The 17,044-nt window shown below is 44.4% G+C and overlaps 2 protein-coding genes across 3 annotated transcripts in view; one reads left to right on the forward strand and one right to left on the reverse strand.

Moving 5' to 3' along the window:
* Positions 1-9,850: 9,850 nt before the first annotated feature.
* The window catches only part of tbx15 (T-box transcription factor 15), a gene marked incomplete at both ends in the record, with an annotated part of 70,567 nt that continues 63,373 nt past the window's right edge, over positions 9,851-17,044 (reverse strand). For both annotated transcript variants that reach the window (XM_080753797.1, XM_080753796.1), the window contains one exon: positions 9,851-10,680. In XM_080753797.1, the coding sequence (XP_080609923.1) occupies positions 9,851-10,680 (830 nt within the window). The remainder of the gene's footprint in view (positions 10,681-17,044) is intronic.
* LOC308308084 (zona pellucida-like domain-containing protein 1) lies at positions 13,728-14,915 on the forward strand (the record flags this gene model as incomplete). Its single annotated transcript, XM_080753453.1, has 1 exon — positions 13,728-14,915. The coding sequence occupies one exon, from the start codon at positions 13,728-13,730 to the stop codon at positions 14,913-14,915; it is 1,188 nt and encodes a 395-aa protein (XP_080609579.1).

Raw genomic sequence — 17,044 nt, forward strand, 5'->3', positions numbered from 1 at the left:
ATAAACAGAACTGTCTTGTAAATATTTACTCCAGACTTTCAGTTTATCGTGTCATTGTCCTATTGTCGTTACTATCATTCTAATGCTGTCACCGTGCAGCATGTGTTCACACTGGCAGCAACAGGCTACCATTAATTTTCAATGGCAGGCAGCGACATGAAGATATAAAGCGAGGCCTGGTGTTTGTACAGTAATAATAATAATACATTTTATTTATGAGGTGCCTTTCAGGGCACTCAAGGTCGCCGTACAACAATATAAAAACGGCAGTTAACACAAAGCACAAATCACAAAATCACAACAGCAACAAAGAAGTCAGGCCTAAACAGGTGAGTTTTGAGATGGGTTTTAAACATGGGGAGTGAGTCACAGTTTCTGATGTCGGGGGGGGAGGGTGTTCCAGAGGTGAGGGGCAGAGCGGCTGAAAGCTCGTAACCCCATGGTGGAAACACGGGCTGAGGGTTTGTCAGGGGGGGGCAGTTGAATGGCAGAGGCAGACCTGGGGGGGGGGCAGTTGAATGGCAGAGGCAGACCTGAGAGACCGGGAGGGAATGTGTATAATATCGATGAGGTCAGATAGGTAGCTGCTACAACGTCATCTACAAAGCTACAATACGTTGAGCTGGCTTCAACTGTAGCTGCACAGCTACAACGACGACCATGGTTAGCATGGGTCAAAGTACAGTATGAATATACTTTTATTGCGACCAAAGGTCATGTAGACTTGTAGACGTGTACACATATGTCTATGGGGTTTGCCGCTCTGACATCATGCTCTGATGTCCCTGTGATGCCTGGGGAAGCACTCTACCAGAATGGGTTTGCCGCTCTGACATCACGCTCTGGCTTCACTGTGACAGCATGAAACAGTGAAGAAGTAGCCAGCACACAAGGAATATCCTTTTCACATGGTGTGACGTCATGACTGTGACACCATGACATCACACCCAAACAAACTGTGTCATCGTGACATAAGAGTAAGACTCAGATCACCATGCACGGTTACTCAATAATCGTCAATCTGGAACTCCATCATGGTTGACGTGAAGCTTCTTATATGGATCCTTATCCTATATGATTTATTTAACACGGTCAACATGAGATCAACATGCCTTGATGTCATAAACAACATGAAGCAAATACACACTATATTACAGAGTTTAGACTAGACTCAACCGAAACCATGTATTATTAGATGTGTAATTTTTTATTCATCCAAAACAATGAGGATGATGATGATGATGAACTCAGTTTTGTGCATTTTTCTCATATTGCATTGCGAAGTGAAAATCTGGCTAAATCAGGTTTCGGTATTGGAGTGTCTAGACTGAGATTATGTTTAGAATTGAATTGCATTTCAAGCCACCCAGGAGGAATGTGGCTCTAATCTGATTCGCAAAAGAAAGCTGTTTCCATGTGTTGTTGTTGTTTTGTTTAGTTTTTTTGCTGTCCAGACTTTATCAAATCAATCCGATTCCTATCTGGATTAGGCACAAAAATCTGATTTGGGCTGCCAGACTGAACATAGCCTTAGACCAGCTCTAATCCATGTAACCTGTAACAAATTGACTGAATGGAAACTAGACTTGGACATACAGTACAGTATGTGAACCAGTGTGATATGCAAACGAACTACTGAGAGGTACGGCTGAGGTTCCACTGATGATCAGAGAAGTCCAGAGCTCAGGGATTTTATTGGCACCAGTCATCATATTCAGAACCTCCCATGCAGAGATGATGCTTAGGACCCACGGAGAAAATGAGACGCCATCCCTAATTTCCATTTCTCCTGTTCGAGGCTGCAGGGACACCTGTTTCCCTGTATCTGGGCACCCCCCTCCCCCCTCACCCCCAGTTTATCCCCTTACACCACGCGTACCCCAACCCCCATCTTGGATAACCCACATCTGTCTGTGATTCCACTGCTGCCCACCACTCCCTCTCTCTCGCCATTCACATGTAGCCCTCCTCTTCCCCCTCATTTTGCCATGGCTCCCATCATGCAACAGCAAGGGTTCCCAGTTAGATCCCGGGCTCCCCCAGAGTTAGTGTGGAAGAGTCCTTGAGTAAGACTCTGAACCCCTAGTTGCTCCCACTAGTGAACAGGTTGGTGCCTTGCATGGTTTCCTCCGTCATTGGTGTATGAATGTGTGTGTGAATGGGTGAATGTAATGCACAATCTATGTAAAGCGCCTTGCATAAAGGCGCTATATAAATGCACCATTTACATGGACCATTTAACAGCAAGAGGCTCGATACCCAGAAGGTATAGGTTAGCCCACGCCAACACACAAGCATTCATATTCACTCACATGCCATGGGAATGATGGTGGTCTCAGCGGCGCACGCACACACACTCACACACACACACACACACACACACACACACACACACACACACACACACCACTCAACACCACTTTACACTGAAATTGATACATATATAACATGTCTCAATATTCAAGCATCCATTTGCGTGCAAAAGTAACCAGTGGACCACAAATGGATTCCATTCGGTTACATTTGTACACTCTCAGGGTTAAACAAACACTGAGGATGTTGCACTGTGCGTGCCGTGCCTAGCAGCATCTCCATTACAGACGTTATCACTCTGCCAGTTTAGGCCCTGTCCAGACGACAACGGATTTTTAATCCCCGGGGAAACCTCTACGCCTCCACACGGGCCCGTGTAAAAAAATATGTGTGTCCACACGGTATTATCAAAACGCTATAAATCCCTGTCTGTGCGTCACCGAAGCGGGTGGCCGCGTACCCCTGCTCTCATGCAATCATTGCAGCAGCTATCTATCTATCTATAGCCTATTATAGGCTATGCATCGTCCAAGTTTCACAATCTTCACACTTTAACATGCACAATTGCTATTTAAACATTAATTTAATATAAATTCGCGAAATATTTCTAGAGCAGGAGAGGAGAGGGGAGAGGAATCGTCGAGAGTGTGGTGCGCTCTCTCTCTCTCTCAGCATTAAACGAATGTAACTCTATCAATCAGAACATCGTGGTCAAGCTAGCATCACTTTGTATTGAGAGAGAGAGTGTGGTGCGCTAACTCTATCATTCAGAGAGAGAGAGAGAGAGAGAGAGAGAGAGAGAGAGAGCATAGAGAGAGAGAGAGAGAGAGCATAGAGAGAGAGAGAGAGAGAGAGAGAGAGAGAGAGAGAGAGAGTGCGTATGTCTCCATTATGCTTGAAATCATTTGATATTGGCATTTGATATCCAAACTTTGACAAAGAGAGGAGGCAGGCGCGTCGCGTCAGATATGCTCCGTTAACAAGACGGGCTGCATCTCGTTATTGATAATGAGCACCTTATCGATCCGGCGAGCCGGTGGAAAGCTATGTGAGACACATTCAGAACATAACTGGTATCTTTTGCAACTGTGAGTTCGTGGCTGACCAGTGGCTGACCAGTGACCAACCATCTATGAAGATGACATTTGACAAGAGTAACAAATATCATTAAAACAATCATTCATTAGGACTCCATCCCTAAATAAGACAGCTGAGCTCTCTAATGTTAACATGTCGTGAATGCGCTCATAAATATGGATATTCTACAGAGACTACCATGGGATTCTCTCATAGCAAGGAGGAGGAGGCGAGGAGCACAAGGTGACGTAAGCATGCAAGCAAAGAACTTCTCCGTTTACGGTGTCCACAAGGCAAAAGAAATACGCCCGGGTAACAAAAATGCACTGCAGCCGGAGTTTTGGAAACTATTCGGCTAGTCCTCCGTTTGCATGCGTTTGCATGTGGACACCCATGTGCGTTCGTGGCTTTACCTCCCCGGGGATTAAAAATCCGTTGTCGTCTGGACAGGGCCTAAAATTCCCACACTTCCACTGCATGCGTCTTCGTTTCGTTTCAAAGCTGGCTGGAGTTTGGGGGAGCGTTTTTCCGGGTCAGTCTCCCTCTCCCAGGGGCGTCAATTGGGTATGGCAGGGGTATGCTGCTGCCATACCCTGGGTCCAGGGGGGGAAATAAAAGTTACTTTTAAATATAAATCCATGAATGTCTCTTTGTCTATCTGTGCTGGTTATTATGTTGTTAGATTACAGTAAAATAACTACAAATGCAAAATTTTACAAAATGGTCACTTTAACAAGGTATTATAATTATATTTTCCACACTTGTATTCTCCCCATCTTGACAAAATGGTATATTCCCAGGTTCCACAGGTCAGCTGCACAGGTGCAATGCATTATTGTTAATTGTGGCACATGCCAAGTTTATCTGCACTTGAACCACCAGGCTGCCATATCCAGCCCAAGAAACCGTAGAAACGGGGGGGGGAAATAAAATGTACTTCTTAAAATAAATGTATCATGCCTGTTGCTAAGGTATTGCAACATGACTGGTGTCTTGCACGCGCGCGAAGGCTCGCGTGCAAGACACCAGTCATGTTGCCATACCTTAGCTTTTGCTGAACTGACGCCACTGCCCTATCCCCCCGCGATCAGTCACTGCATACTTTATTCCCAAGCCTCTCCGAGGTAACCTTGTCACACCACAGCACTCCACACCGGACCTCTCTCATTTAGGCCAGGGGAACGTCCCAGCGGGGAGTCTTTGTACTCAGCAGGCGCAGCACAGCGGGACGGCCCCGGGTTCCAGTCCTGCCTCCATCTGGACCTCTGGGGCTCTTTATCAGAACCACCTGCCTCCGGGAGTGACGCTATCGCACACATCTCAGGGTTTTCTTTTTCTTTTTCTTTTTCTCCTCACCTCTTGAGGAATGAAAAAAGAAAATCATTTAGAGTGTTTCCTGTTGACCCGCGCGTCGTTGTCATGTTTCAGAGAGAGACGCGGTATACCCAAGAGAGCGAGAAAGTGTATTTGTGTGTCTTTAATTTATTTGCTCTGTGTGTGTGTGTGTGTGTGTGTGTGTGTGTGTGTGTGTGTGTGTGTGTGTGTGTGTGTGTGTGTGTGTGTGTTTGTGCGTGCGTGCGTGCGTTACGTGCGTGCATGCATGTGTAAAGGTAGGCCTACTCTGGTGTGGGAAAGGGTTAGAACTTGCGTTAGGTTCAAGTTAGGGCAAGATTTTTGATCAGGCATCTTTAGTGGTGAAGATTGGAAAAACTATCTTAAACAATTTAAGACCGGCTATGCTCTATTTTGGACAAATATTCAAAAATGTTCAAATATCTTCAAAAATATCCAGTCTACGACAAAGTGTAGAACTTACGTGTAAAATTGGAAATACATTTTGTTATGGGAGAGATGGGGTTGGCAGCATTATAGGGGTTATTACTACTGTATTTTATGATTTTATTTTTTAGTTTTTTGTGTCCTTGGTGTATTGTTAAGTTGTGTTTCATGTATCGCTATGTTTGTGATGTGTTGTTCAATAAAAATATTGAAACAGGAAATACATTTTGTACCATGTCAAAAGTGCCATTACTACTCAGTATAAAGGGCACCTTTGCCAATTTGACAACATACCAATATATAACATTACAGGATATATATCGCTGCCCCAAGACAATAAAAAACAATGTGACAACGAGACTCATGAGTTTTCTCCTTTCTGTTTTAAGCTTGCCATCTCTGTTGTGATGTTATCAGTCTCGAGATAGCTTCAAGATGTTCACGTGAGAAGCAACATACCGTGCTAAGGTGTTTGAAGCTGCACTGTGTGACAGTCCTTTGTGAAGAAGAAGGACTTTGATTTAAGGCTCCAATACATGTGTCAGGCGTACTTGTAACACCTCGCGAAACTCTATATCTCCATCTGCCCGTGATTTATAATCCGGGACGACGATCCCAAAACAGGATTCCCGAGCAGAATGAAGAGAGGAACACAAGAGGGCAATCGTTTTCCAGAAATCTTTGATCTGTCCTGCGTGGCGATGTGCTCGACGAAAACTAACGGCCCACGCCAATCAAAAACAGGCGTCACAGTCAGATCCCCCCCAATTAAAGCAATGTTTTCCCCCTATTTTTGCATATGGCCAATAACCCTGGGCAACCTGACAGACACATACAGTAGGGTTCCACACAGGGAGAGATCCTGCAGAAGAAAAGTCTGCAGCAAAAAAAGGAAAAAATGAAAAAAACGCCTCAAATGTCTTCAGAGAGAAAGATCAATGGCTTGAGAGCAAAGGATTGTGGGATACCTTCCAGTCAGCGTACTGTCACTCAAAATGGCCTCAAAGCGGCAGAGCGGGCACCAGAACTCTCTCAACTCCGTCAGAGAATCTCGTAAAATAGCCCGCGCGCCCTGTCAGATCTGTTTGGAATCCCCCCCACCCCAACTCAATACACCCACCCCGGTTCCAGTTTAGTATTTTAACAGCGCAGGCTCCAGCCATACACTCCTATTAATCAATCAAATGGGGATCGTTTGCATATTTCTCCACTAATGAAAGACGCAGAGATGAAAGGCCGACGGGTAGGTTGTTATTCAACCCGCAAGTCATTCTTTTCCACTTAAGTGCTGATGGATAGTTTACGGTTCTAAAAACAGATCTGCTGCACATTATACGTGTGGATCCGAACGCACTGCTCCTCCTTACATGCACCATACATGTCCTAATTTAACTGCGCTCTGGGGTACATTTGCGGTGAAGGAGGCTGAGGGGGGAGGGGGTGGCGGTGGTATAGAGGTATAATTGACTTCAGGGACGTGCAGAGAATGTTAGAGAGGCAGGGGCTGACACTTCTAAAAGATATCACACTGAACTAATCACTGGGGATGTGGCATACTGCATGGATTGGAGAGGGCAATTCTTTCAACATAAGATGCTGCATTCAAGTTCAGGAGAGTTTGGACGAGGCAATTCTCTTGAATGCAGTCTTCAGGTTAGCCTAGTAAACTGACTCCTCCCATCTTCTGTTCGAATCTCCCTCGCATTCGAATGAAGGCAGGAAGAGACTGGTTTACGAGGCTACCTTCAGGTATGGCATGGAAAGAGAGGGCATTTGCATTTCTTTCATCGTAGTAAAAACTGCATTCATGGTCTGGAGAGGGCAGTTATTTACAGACGGATGAAAGGGCAGGGGCTCAAGCCCCCTTTGATGTCTATGTGTTGCACGTGCCTGGTATAGTTGACTTTGAATGCTGATGGAACAAGGGGGGAGTCGGAGATAGGCTATATCAGACAAATAACGTGAATAATTATTGGAAATAATGTCCAGATAGATGGAGTTGTGCCAAATTATGAAATCATGCGCTTCTCTCCCCTCCTCCTCTCTCTCTTTGGTACATCACCCGGCTCATTATTTGAAGTCATGCTTGGAAAAACAGGTGTTTCCAATACTGGGTCTCTGCTGTCTCCACGGTCCCGGACCCCCTTCATTTCATTTTCTGATGATGGTTCAGATATGATATTTCATGGCTGGAACCACGCACATGATAGGAAGTGATTGGGGGGAGAAGAAGCCGTGCACTTCAGAGGACATGCGTGTAATGGATGCTGATTGGCCCGCTCAATTCATGAGGGTCGGTGCCCGGTTAACAGGGGCGGGGGGGGGGGGGATTTTTGGGTGGCGGGAGGCTTTGCGCAACCACAAAGTAATATTCATAAATACTGTGTATTTCCTCTCTCATTCTCTGTCGACTGCGATGGATTTGTGGGTCGCCTTATAACAGGGACAAGGTACATTTTCAGCGGTGTAACCGTTCCTCATTTTGCTGGGGACCCCCAGGAACCAGAGCTCAAGGACCCCCGGGGGTCTCAGGACCCCCACTTTGAGAACATATTCCTTAAAAACAGACGTATATTTTCAATGGTGTAGCTGGGTACAGCTGTCACTTGATTCCTGTAAATAGAAACAGAAAGGAGAACGAAAAGGAAAAAAAAAAGAAATGTTCACTTCTTCGTGGTCTTTCCTTCTAGTTTCCTTTCAGATGGGTGCGTTGCGTCATTGTACAAAACCCATGCAGAGAACAGATGTGTGTGTGTGTGTGTGTGCGTGCGTGCGTGCGTGCGTGCGTGCGTGCGTGTGTGCGTGCGTGCGTGCGTGCGTGCATGTGTGTGTGTGTGTGTGCGTGTGTGCGCGTGCGTGTGTGTGTGTAGCGGAGAGCATTCTACTGTGTGATTAATAATGGTGTCATCCCTGAACATTGTTGTTGCTTAGCAACTGTGATTGACTGGCAAATCAACTTCAGCAGTTTTCACTACATCTTCGCTGCCAGGTCTCTTGTTTTGGAGTCAAATTGTCTTTTTTTGTGGTCTTTTTTAAGGCATCGTTGGTATAATGCAATCATCTTTGTTCACTTATCATGGAGAGCAGAGATCTTTTGGCACATTTTAAGATTTCAGCTGATTAAATGTTTGTGAATATTAAGTATGTTTAGCAAGACAAAATCATACTTGTGGCGGGGCTGTCATGGAGGAGAACAAAATTCAAAACCATGTAAATGAATTAAAATGTTTATTGAGATTTTGTGTGCTTGGCACCTGTATTTACAGTTTTTTTAAAAGGCCTTCCCCAAAGAATAGTTTTGCTTTAATTTCCTTCTTTTCACACATTTGTTTTCATAATATAGATTGGCCTGTAAAATTGATATATTGCTTGGCACTTAAATACACTTATCTACAACACACCAAAACATACTTTAATTACTCTGTCTTTCCTATTGCTTCTTTATAACTTCTTTTCACACAACAACTGTAAAGCTTACGTTTTTTTTTTCTCTTTTTGTCATTTTTGTTTGCATTCGCCATTTTATATATGCTTAAAAAGTAATCCACACAAGATTATTGAAGCCAATTCAGTCTCTCTGAAGAAGGTATTGATAAGATTGTGTGGTGATTTCCTGAATTGGCCCGTTTTCCACTACACAGTAAAATCCTAGGTGCTATTTTAGCTCAGAGTGTACAAATGCAAATAAATGTTTCCGTTTGTTGTTTTCATTTCCATTTGTTCACTCTGAGTTAAATGAACACGGAGGAGTTCAATGTGTAGAGAGCCGACCGGGCCCCTGTATCACACGTGTAAAATCAGTCACCTTGGCTTTTTAAGTCTTTGACTTAATCTGTCCACAATGTTGTATTGACCCTGTTTGACACATCCAGCCACTGACCAGCACAGCATTCTAGGTACCAGAGAGGGGCCATCAGTCATTTGTTCATCTGTAAACCAGTTTCTCTTTCCAAGAAAAAAGAAATACGTCAGACTGTAAGGGCCGTCGAATCCCAATCAAAAGGTCAGGAGTGATACGGCAAGGCAAGTACTTGTTGCACAAAGAAAAGAGACAAAACATTCTGTAGCGCAGAGAGAGAAGGTGTCTTTGTGTTTGTGGAGCGACTGGCCAGCGTTCAACTGAGTCCACCAAAAATACAAGGATGAGTCATTGAGAAAGGCTGTTGTTGATATTGCACCATACCAGATTGATGAGTTCACACCTGAAAAAAATAAGATCCCCCGGCCCGCGACCGCAGCACCCTCTTAAAACCCTGACTTACTTCATCTCCTCAGGGCTTTGCTCTCAAAGTCAGCAAAAGGAACCAGGATCTGTTGTCCCAATTCATCTGCGTAAGTAACACGCAAAGGTCCTTACGTGTGATCATTAAATAGTTGTCTGTGAGCCACGGAGTCTATATTCAAAGAAAAGAAAAAACAAAACAAAACAAAACACAAGATGAGTTCCTTCTTTAAGGAGATGATTCATTTTGTACCTCCTTGGGGTAAAAACTCTTCCTGTAAAAGCTCCGTCTCAACATCGTAAACGTGTTTAAAACCACGTTGTAGATTTACAGATTCAGCTAACGAGACTCTCCAAATGCGGGACACGGGCGGGTAGTCAGTGAGGCGAGCGTCTAGTTGACTATGATGTCAGAATCTTTGGGGCGGCTGGGGCTTTGGGTGGGTGGGTGGGGGGTTTCTACACCATGTGCATGGACATCTGAGAGGAGGAGCCATACTGGCGTCCGTCACAGGAGCCACCGCCGCCCTGCTGGCCGGCGGTGGGATTGCCGCCGATCATGTGCATGGCGTCCATGCCGCCGTTGGACAGGTACTGGCGCTCGGCGAAGGCGCCGGCGGGGGAGGAGGAGCAGAGCAGGCCTCCCTGGGGCTTCTCGGGGCTGGCGGCCAGGCGAGGGGAGGCGGGGAAGTTGTATCCGTACAGGTTGTAAGGGTTGTGCAGGGAGAAGGCGTTGTAGGAGCCCTGCTGCACGTGGTGTGCATGGCTCCCGCTGAACATGTGCGCCGAGGAAGGGGAGGAGCCGGAGGAGGAGGAGGCGGAGCCGGACCCGGAGCCCACGCCCCCGGCCTGCATCACGTACTGCAACTGGGAGGCCGGGAAGGAGCCGTGCAGCTGGCCCCCGTAGGCGTCCATCTTGGCCCCAGCGGCCCCGCCGCCTCCTCCTCCCTGGGCTCCGCCCATCAGGGACGACGTCCTCTGGGGCAGGAAGGATTCGGAGGGCGGAGCGGAGGCCACGGCCCCGCCCCCCGCCGCCTGCAGCCGACCGTAGGAGCCGTCGGCCAGGCCGCCGTAGCCCTGCAGGGCGGCCATGTTGCTGCGCGCGCAGGCCGGGTACTCGGACAGGCCCAGGTTGCACAGCTGGCTCTCTCTGCAGCCCACGTTGAAGGTGTTGGGCGCCAGGTGGAAGGTGGGCGGCGAGCAGGACGGGGACAGCAGGTGAGCCGCCGCGCTGGACGGAGACGGGGTCCCGTTGCTGGAGGTGGTGGGGGATGTTCCCGTGCTCCCGCCTGGAAAAAACAAGCACACATAGCGGTAAGTAGGGATGGAGCTCAAAAACAAGGGCCCGCTACAAACTCGATAACAAATGTATTGAGTGCCCAGTATCAATAAGCTTTGGGCTTATCAAGCTTGTTATCAAGCATAGTGGCCCATGACGTCATGTTTAAACAATCAAGACAAGAGGCAATCAAGGAATTATTACAGTACTATTCATAATATAAAGCCATTTAACACGTATTGCAACTAATGAATGATTGTGTTAATGATATTTAATGATAATATTTGTTACTTTGGTCAGCTGTCATCTTCATAGATGCTGGTCAACCACAAACTCACAGTCACAACAACTGGCCAATAAAAAAAGTTACTAGTTCTGCTCAGAATCGGTCTTCACATCTTTCCACAAAATATTTGAAAGCACTCAATAGTGGGCTCGATAAAAGCCCGGCTCAATAAGCAGGATCGATAAGGTGCTCATTATCAACAAAAATTAACGAGCTCCATTCCTACACATAAGAGATGTGGTGAGTCTGAGATACGTAAGTCAGCATAACTTAATTCTTCAATGTTTGAAGAAATTCAAACATTGTCCAAAATGCCTGTAAGAGGGTCTGTGTGTTTGTATAGAGTAAATCTAGCAGACTACCGGACAGCCACGTGTACTTCAGCAGGCTCACATGAAGTATTATTCACACCTGTACGGATTCTCCAAATTTGAGCAAATTTGAGAGCCCTGCCATGTAGCTCCGGTGTCCACACACACACACACACACACACACACACACACACACACACACACACACACACACACACACACACACACACACACACACACACACATCTTTAATCCACTTTAGCCCTATTTTATACCTAGGCTATTTGAAAATAGCCGATCTACAAGCTCACAACGTTTTTCATTGCGACGCATTATGAGCTTGTAGATCTGCTACTTTCAAACATGTTGTACTTTTACTTTTGGTACCTTAAGTATAATTTGATGCCAATACTTTTGTACTTTTACTTGAGTATATTTTGAATTCCAGACTTTTACTTGTAAGGCTGCCCTCACACCAAAATACCTATGAGAGTGTTCCCCCAATGCATTTCAATGAGCGTTTTTTGCAGAAATCCTCTGCTGGCATGAAACCGCTTCACTCTCATTGAAATGCATTGGTGGAACGCGGATTCCACTCTCATAGGTATTTTGGTCTGAGGGCACCCTAAAAGAGTATTTCTGCATTGTAGAATTGATACTTTTAAGTTCAAAATGTAAATACGTTTTCCACCACTGCATGTACTCAAGTACTGTACTTAACTCATTGCATGCCAGGCCCGATAGTCCCGAGATTATTTCAATGTCTTTCCCTGCCAGGCCCGATTTCCGCCATAAAAAAAAAATGTTTTCAATTTTTTTTTCTGACCCCAAAAAATGTAGTAGGCATGATAGAAATCGCGAAATTGCATGTTTAACCCCCATAGCAACCCCATCTATCAAACATGGCAGCCATCTTTGTTTACATTTTAGGAAAACATAATGGCTTCTATCTCATGAATGCCTGAACGGATTTCCATTCGGATTTTTTTGTTTGAAAGCTGTGAGCAATGTGGACACACGTGGTGCATTATCTAGGCATGGGTGTGCATGATCCGTGCACTATGAATTACATGGAAGTCTATGGAGACCAGAGGCACCGTAGAGTACGAAGGTATGTTAAAATGGCGGGGAATGTGTTAAGTACAACTTTGAGGTAATTTTACTTTACACACATTTAGGCTTGTCACGATACTGGATTTTTAACTTCGATACGAGATAAAAAAAAAAAAATCGATACTCGACACCATTTTCGATACCACCCAACCACGGCGATTTCAGTGCAAAAATATTACAGAACTTCTTGAGGTAGATGGTAGTGCAGTCTTTAAAGGCCTGCCTTTGATGTTTTCACATTCAAAGTACAAATAGGCCTTTAAAATAACTAGGAATAAGCTAAAGTAGGAAGGATACACGTAAAAGTAACGTTGGCCTAAACCAACGAGAGAGGTAACAACTGAGTATCGATATTATCGATACTATGGAAAAGTCAAATTGAAAATCGATACTATATTCAAAATCGATACTTTTCGATAAATCAATATTTTTGACAACACTACACACATTAACCATTCAGCACTATACATTTGTCCATTTGAAATGAGCCGATCTATAATGAAAATGTGAATGTAGAACTGCTATTTTCTAAATATTTTTATACATTTGGCTTTCTACTCGATACCAATACTTTTCTACTTTTACTAAAGTAAATTTTGAATTGCAGACTTTTACTTGTAACAGACTATTTCTACATTGCAGAGTTCACACTTTTACTTAAAGTAAGTAAAACATTTGTGTATTTTTCCACCACTGTCATTAGGTAATCAGTGTCTGTGTCTGAGCCAGATGATCTCTACTGGACCTAAACCTTCACTTACTGTAGTTGGGTTGTAGCAGGGTCCATATACAGTAACCATGTTGTTTCTGCCATGGTTACTGGCAATAGTTGTCTAGTGGAAATTGTATGAATGTGTTTATTATTTGTTTTATTTTTCTGTAGATCTCTGCTACCCTCACCGCAGACATGTGGCACTCAAATGGTGCCACAAAGCTGGGTCATTTCACAATGTGCTCCATCCGGTAGATTTGTATAGGATCTTCAGGAATTCATCATATGTAGGTTACTGTACTTTATGTTGATTCATTCACGACAGCGTAGCCTGTCTGTGACACAGGTCATATATATCTATATTAGGAAGATGATATGCGTCAGAATTCAGGTTGTTGCCCGGAGGGTATGAATCCATGCTGCCGCCCTTCTCCTTAAAATACAATTATGCAATTGTTAACATATACCAGTCCGTGGCAACCTTCTTTTGAGCCATTCGCGGCAAAGGAGACACACTATAAAACACCCACCTGAACACCCACCACCAGCATCAACCTGCGTTTGCCTTCAGAGCTGACTAAACAAGGTATCCAGAGATTCCAGACACAGGAGCGGACCACTGCTATAGAGCCAAGATGAATCTTCACATTCTTCTAATCGTCGCTACCATCATAGGAAGAAGTAGTCAGCTGACAAGGAGTGAGTGTGCTGCAATTGGACAAGACAGGCTTCCAGAATACACCGACATCGCAGTGATATGTGGTACCAACACCATCTGTCTGGAAATCCAAGCCTGCCCTGTCGTCTACACTGGCTACAACCACTCACTGTTGATTCCGAACCATAACACAGACCCAGCCTGCAGCGGAACCCTGGATGACACTGTATCTCCACCCGTGGTGCGTTTCTGCTTCCCCTTGAACAATACCCATGCCTGTGATAGTATCTTCAGGACCACCAGCGCTGCCGGCACAGGGGTGTTCTCAGACTTCTCCAACATCCAGACCGTCAACATCAGTGGCATTGTGCGATCCTCTGATCCCACCACAGGGACAATCACCTACAATGCAGAGATGAAGTACTACTACTCCTGCGCCTACCCCTTAGAGTACCTGATCAACAACACCCAGATCGATGTGTCAGCCTCCTCTATCGCATTGAAGGACAAAAATGGCAGCTTCGTCAGCACCCTGCGCATGGAACTGTTCAGCGATGCTGCGTACACAACGCCCCTGGTGCTGCCTGCGAATGGAATCGAGCTGAGGAAAAAGATCTACGTGGAGGTGAAGGCCATCAACTTGACAGAACAGTACAACGTGCTCTTGGACCGGTGCTACGCCTCAATCTCCCCACTTCCTAGCACACATACCAATTCCAGTTTCTTCAACCTGATAATGCCCTGCAACAGGGACCCGCTCACCAACATGATCGAGAACGGCGTCAGCCAGAGTGCCAAATTCTGCTTCCCGGCTTTCCGCTTCATGGAGCAGCAGAACGAGACCGTCTCCACCTACTACCTGCACTGCATCACCCGGCTGTGTGAGGTCAGCACCTGCCCCACCTTCCTGCAATGCCACACTGGCAGGAGAAGAAGAAGAGCAACAGAGGAGGATGACACTGCAGACTCCCACCTCCACACCATCACCTCCCCAGAGATCGTCACCCAAACGACACCAGAAAACGGCCACCCACTCTCAGCCCCACTGATGAAAACCCGTGAGAATTCGTCTACTGGGCTTAGTGCAGCTGTAGGAGTTTTAGCCTTCGTGTGTATTGTTGCCCTGTGTATCGCTGCCGTCTTTTACAAAAGGCTCAGGAACTAAAAGCAAACCTCCTTGAGCTGAAGGCGGGATAATGGGGCATCAGGCAATAGGCTAAATATTGTCTTTTGAGGAGTACCATATCCACCAGCTTGTCTAAGTTTTCTGGTGGAGGACAGTGCTTGGTTCAACTCATTGTTGTTTGTGGGGAGATCTTTGTTTGTTTGTCGTCCAGACAGACAAACAGCTAAACCGTGTAGGACTATTCAAATTGTAGATGAAGAAGCAATATGATTTATCGTAGATGTTTAGATGCTACAGTATCAATCAATCAATCAATCAATAAACCTTATAGTCACAACAGCTAAATCACATTGTATGTGCAATTATGCATTCAGAATAGTGCAAGTCGAGCATAGGCGTGTAGGTGTATATTTAATGTTAGTGTTTTTAATAGCAAATGCACTGAAAGTGTTAATGCACGTATGCGCTATGTGCATGTAAGCTTTTAAATTAGTTATATGTGAAAGTCTGTAGAAATTGTGGAATATTTTGAAAATGAAATCAATGTACAGTATTATTGTTTAACCTATTTAATTTATCATCTTGCTTGAGATAATAAAATAAAGATTTGTTTCCCCCTCCCACATCTGTTTGATTCTTTTTGAAACTTAAATTGTGTAATAGTTGTAATAGTTGAAATTGTGTAATTTGATGACTGACGTCACATGCTGCCAGTGGTGGAAAAAGTACTCACAATTTTTACTTAAGTAAAAGTATCAATACTGGAATGTAGAAGTACTCTGTTACAAGTAAAAGTCCGGAATTCAAAATTAACTAATGTAAAGTCCAAAAGTATTTGCATCAAAATGTACTTAAAGTACCAAAAGCAAAGGTACTCATTGTGCACAATGTCTCACTTCAAGTTTTCAAATGTATAAAAATCTTTTGAAACTACAATCACGACACATCGTGAGCTTGTAGATCGGTTATTTTCAAATGGCCAAAATTGATATGTGGCTGAAGTGGTTAATGTATATTTTGCAATAATAATACAAAACTACAAAGTAACTAGTAACTAAAGTGTTCAAATAAATGTAGTGGAGTAAAAGTACAATATTGGGATCCGAGATGTAGTGGAGTAGAAGTAAAAGTACTGTAAATCGGAAACACTCAAGTAAAGTAAAAATACCTAAAAATGTTATAGAGGGAGAATTACCAATCTATTGGCAGTTTCCGCCATGTGACATTATAGAAATGGCTTAAAGGAGTAGTTCACCCAAAAAATTAAAATTACTTATTTTCTACACACTCCATGGGTGCCTGTTGGCCTACCGGTCCAGGCACACACCACATAGGCTCAGTGTAGCCTGACAGTGTGTCTCTGGTTCGAGTCCCGATCTCGACTACCTTTGCTGCGTGTCACTCCCCGTTTCCTGTCAGTATACTGTCCAATCAATAAAGGCATAAAAAGCACAAAAACATATCTTTAAAAGAAATTACACAGCAGATGAAGCCTTGAATCAATGCAGATTTTATTTTGTCTTTATCACATTCCTAAGCCAATAATTTGATGACCAGCGGACACTCAAAGAGTCTCCTTCAGAACGATGATCAAATTATTGACTTAGGAATGCGACCAAAATTAAATCCCCTTCGTGGGGTGTGTAATTGATAGAAATAAGTCATTCTTTGGGTGCACTACTCCTTTAAGTGGATCATAACTCACTGTAACAAAGCACTACACATAACAGAACAGAGATATTCAAACTGAAGTCCACGTAAATTCAAAAACAAACAAATGACAGGCGAATGTTACAGCAAAACAAGCAAGGGAAAATGTCCCCAACGAGCACGGAACCCCAAACATTTATAATAAAGAGGCTGATCTATGAAGACGTGTTTTTAGATGCTGCTTGAAGCAGTTAGCAGATTAAAGGGCCAGTTCACCTCTGGGACAACCAGATCTTATTTTATTGAGTTTGGGACACGATCAACACAATCCTGAGTTATTTTTTGTGTTCAATCTGTGTTTTGAGAAATTTTTGTATTTCAGCATGAATGATGATGCATTTTGCATCATATGATGCAAAATTAATTAATTGGGGGTGACGACTCCAAAGTCTAGCGGGCAAATCCACAAAAGCACTGCAGTCACACTCAGATTAGAAGCTGGAAGGAGCAACGGATAA

This window comes from Nannobrachium achirus (genome assembly GCF_963921795.1).
Source record: "Nannobrachium achirus genome assembly, chromosome: 22".
Taxonomy (NCBI): Eukaryota; Metazoa; Chordata; class Actinopteri; order Myctophiformes; family Myctophidae; genus Nannobrachium; species Nannobrachium achirus.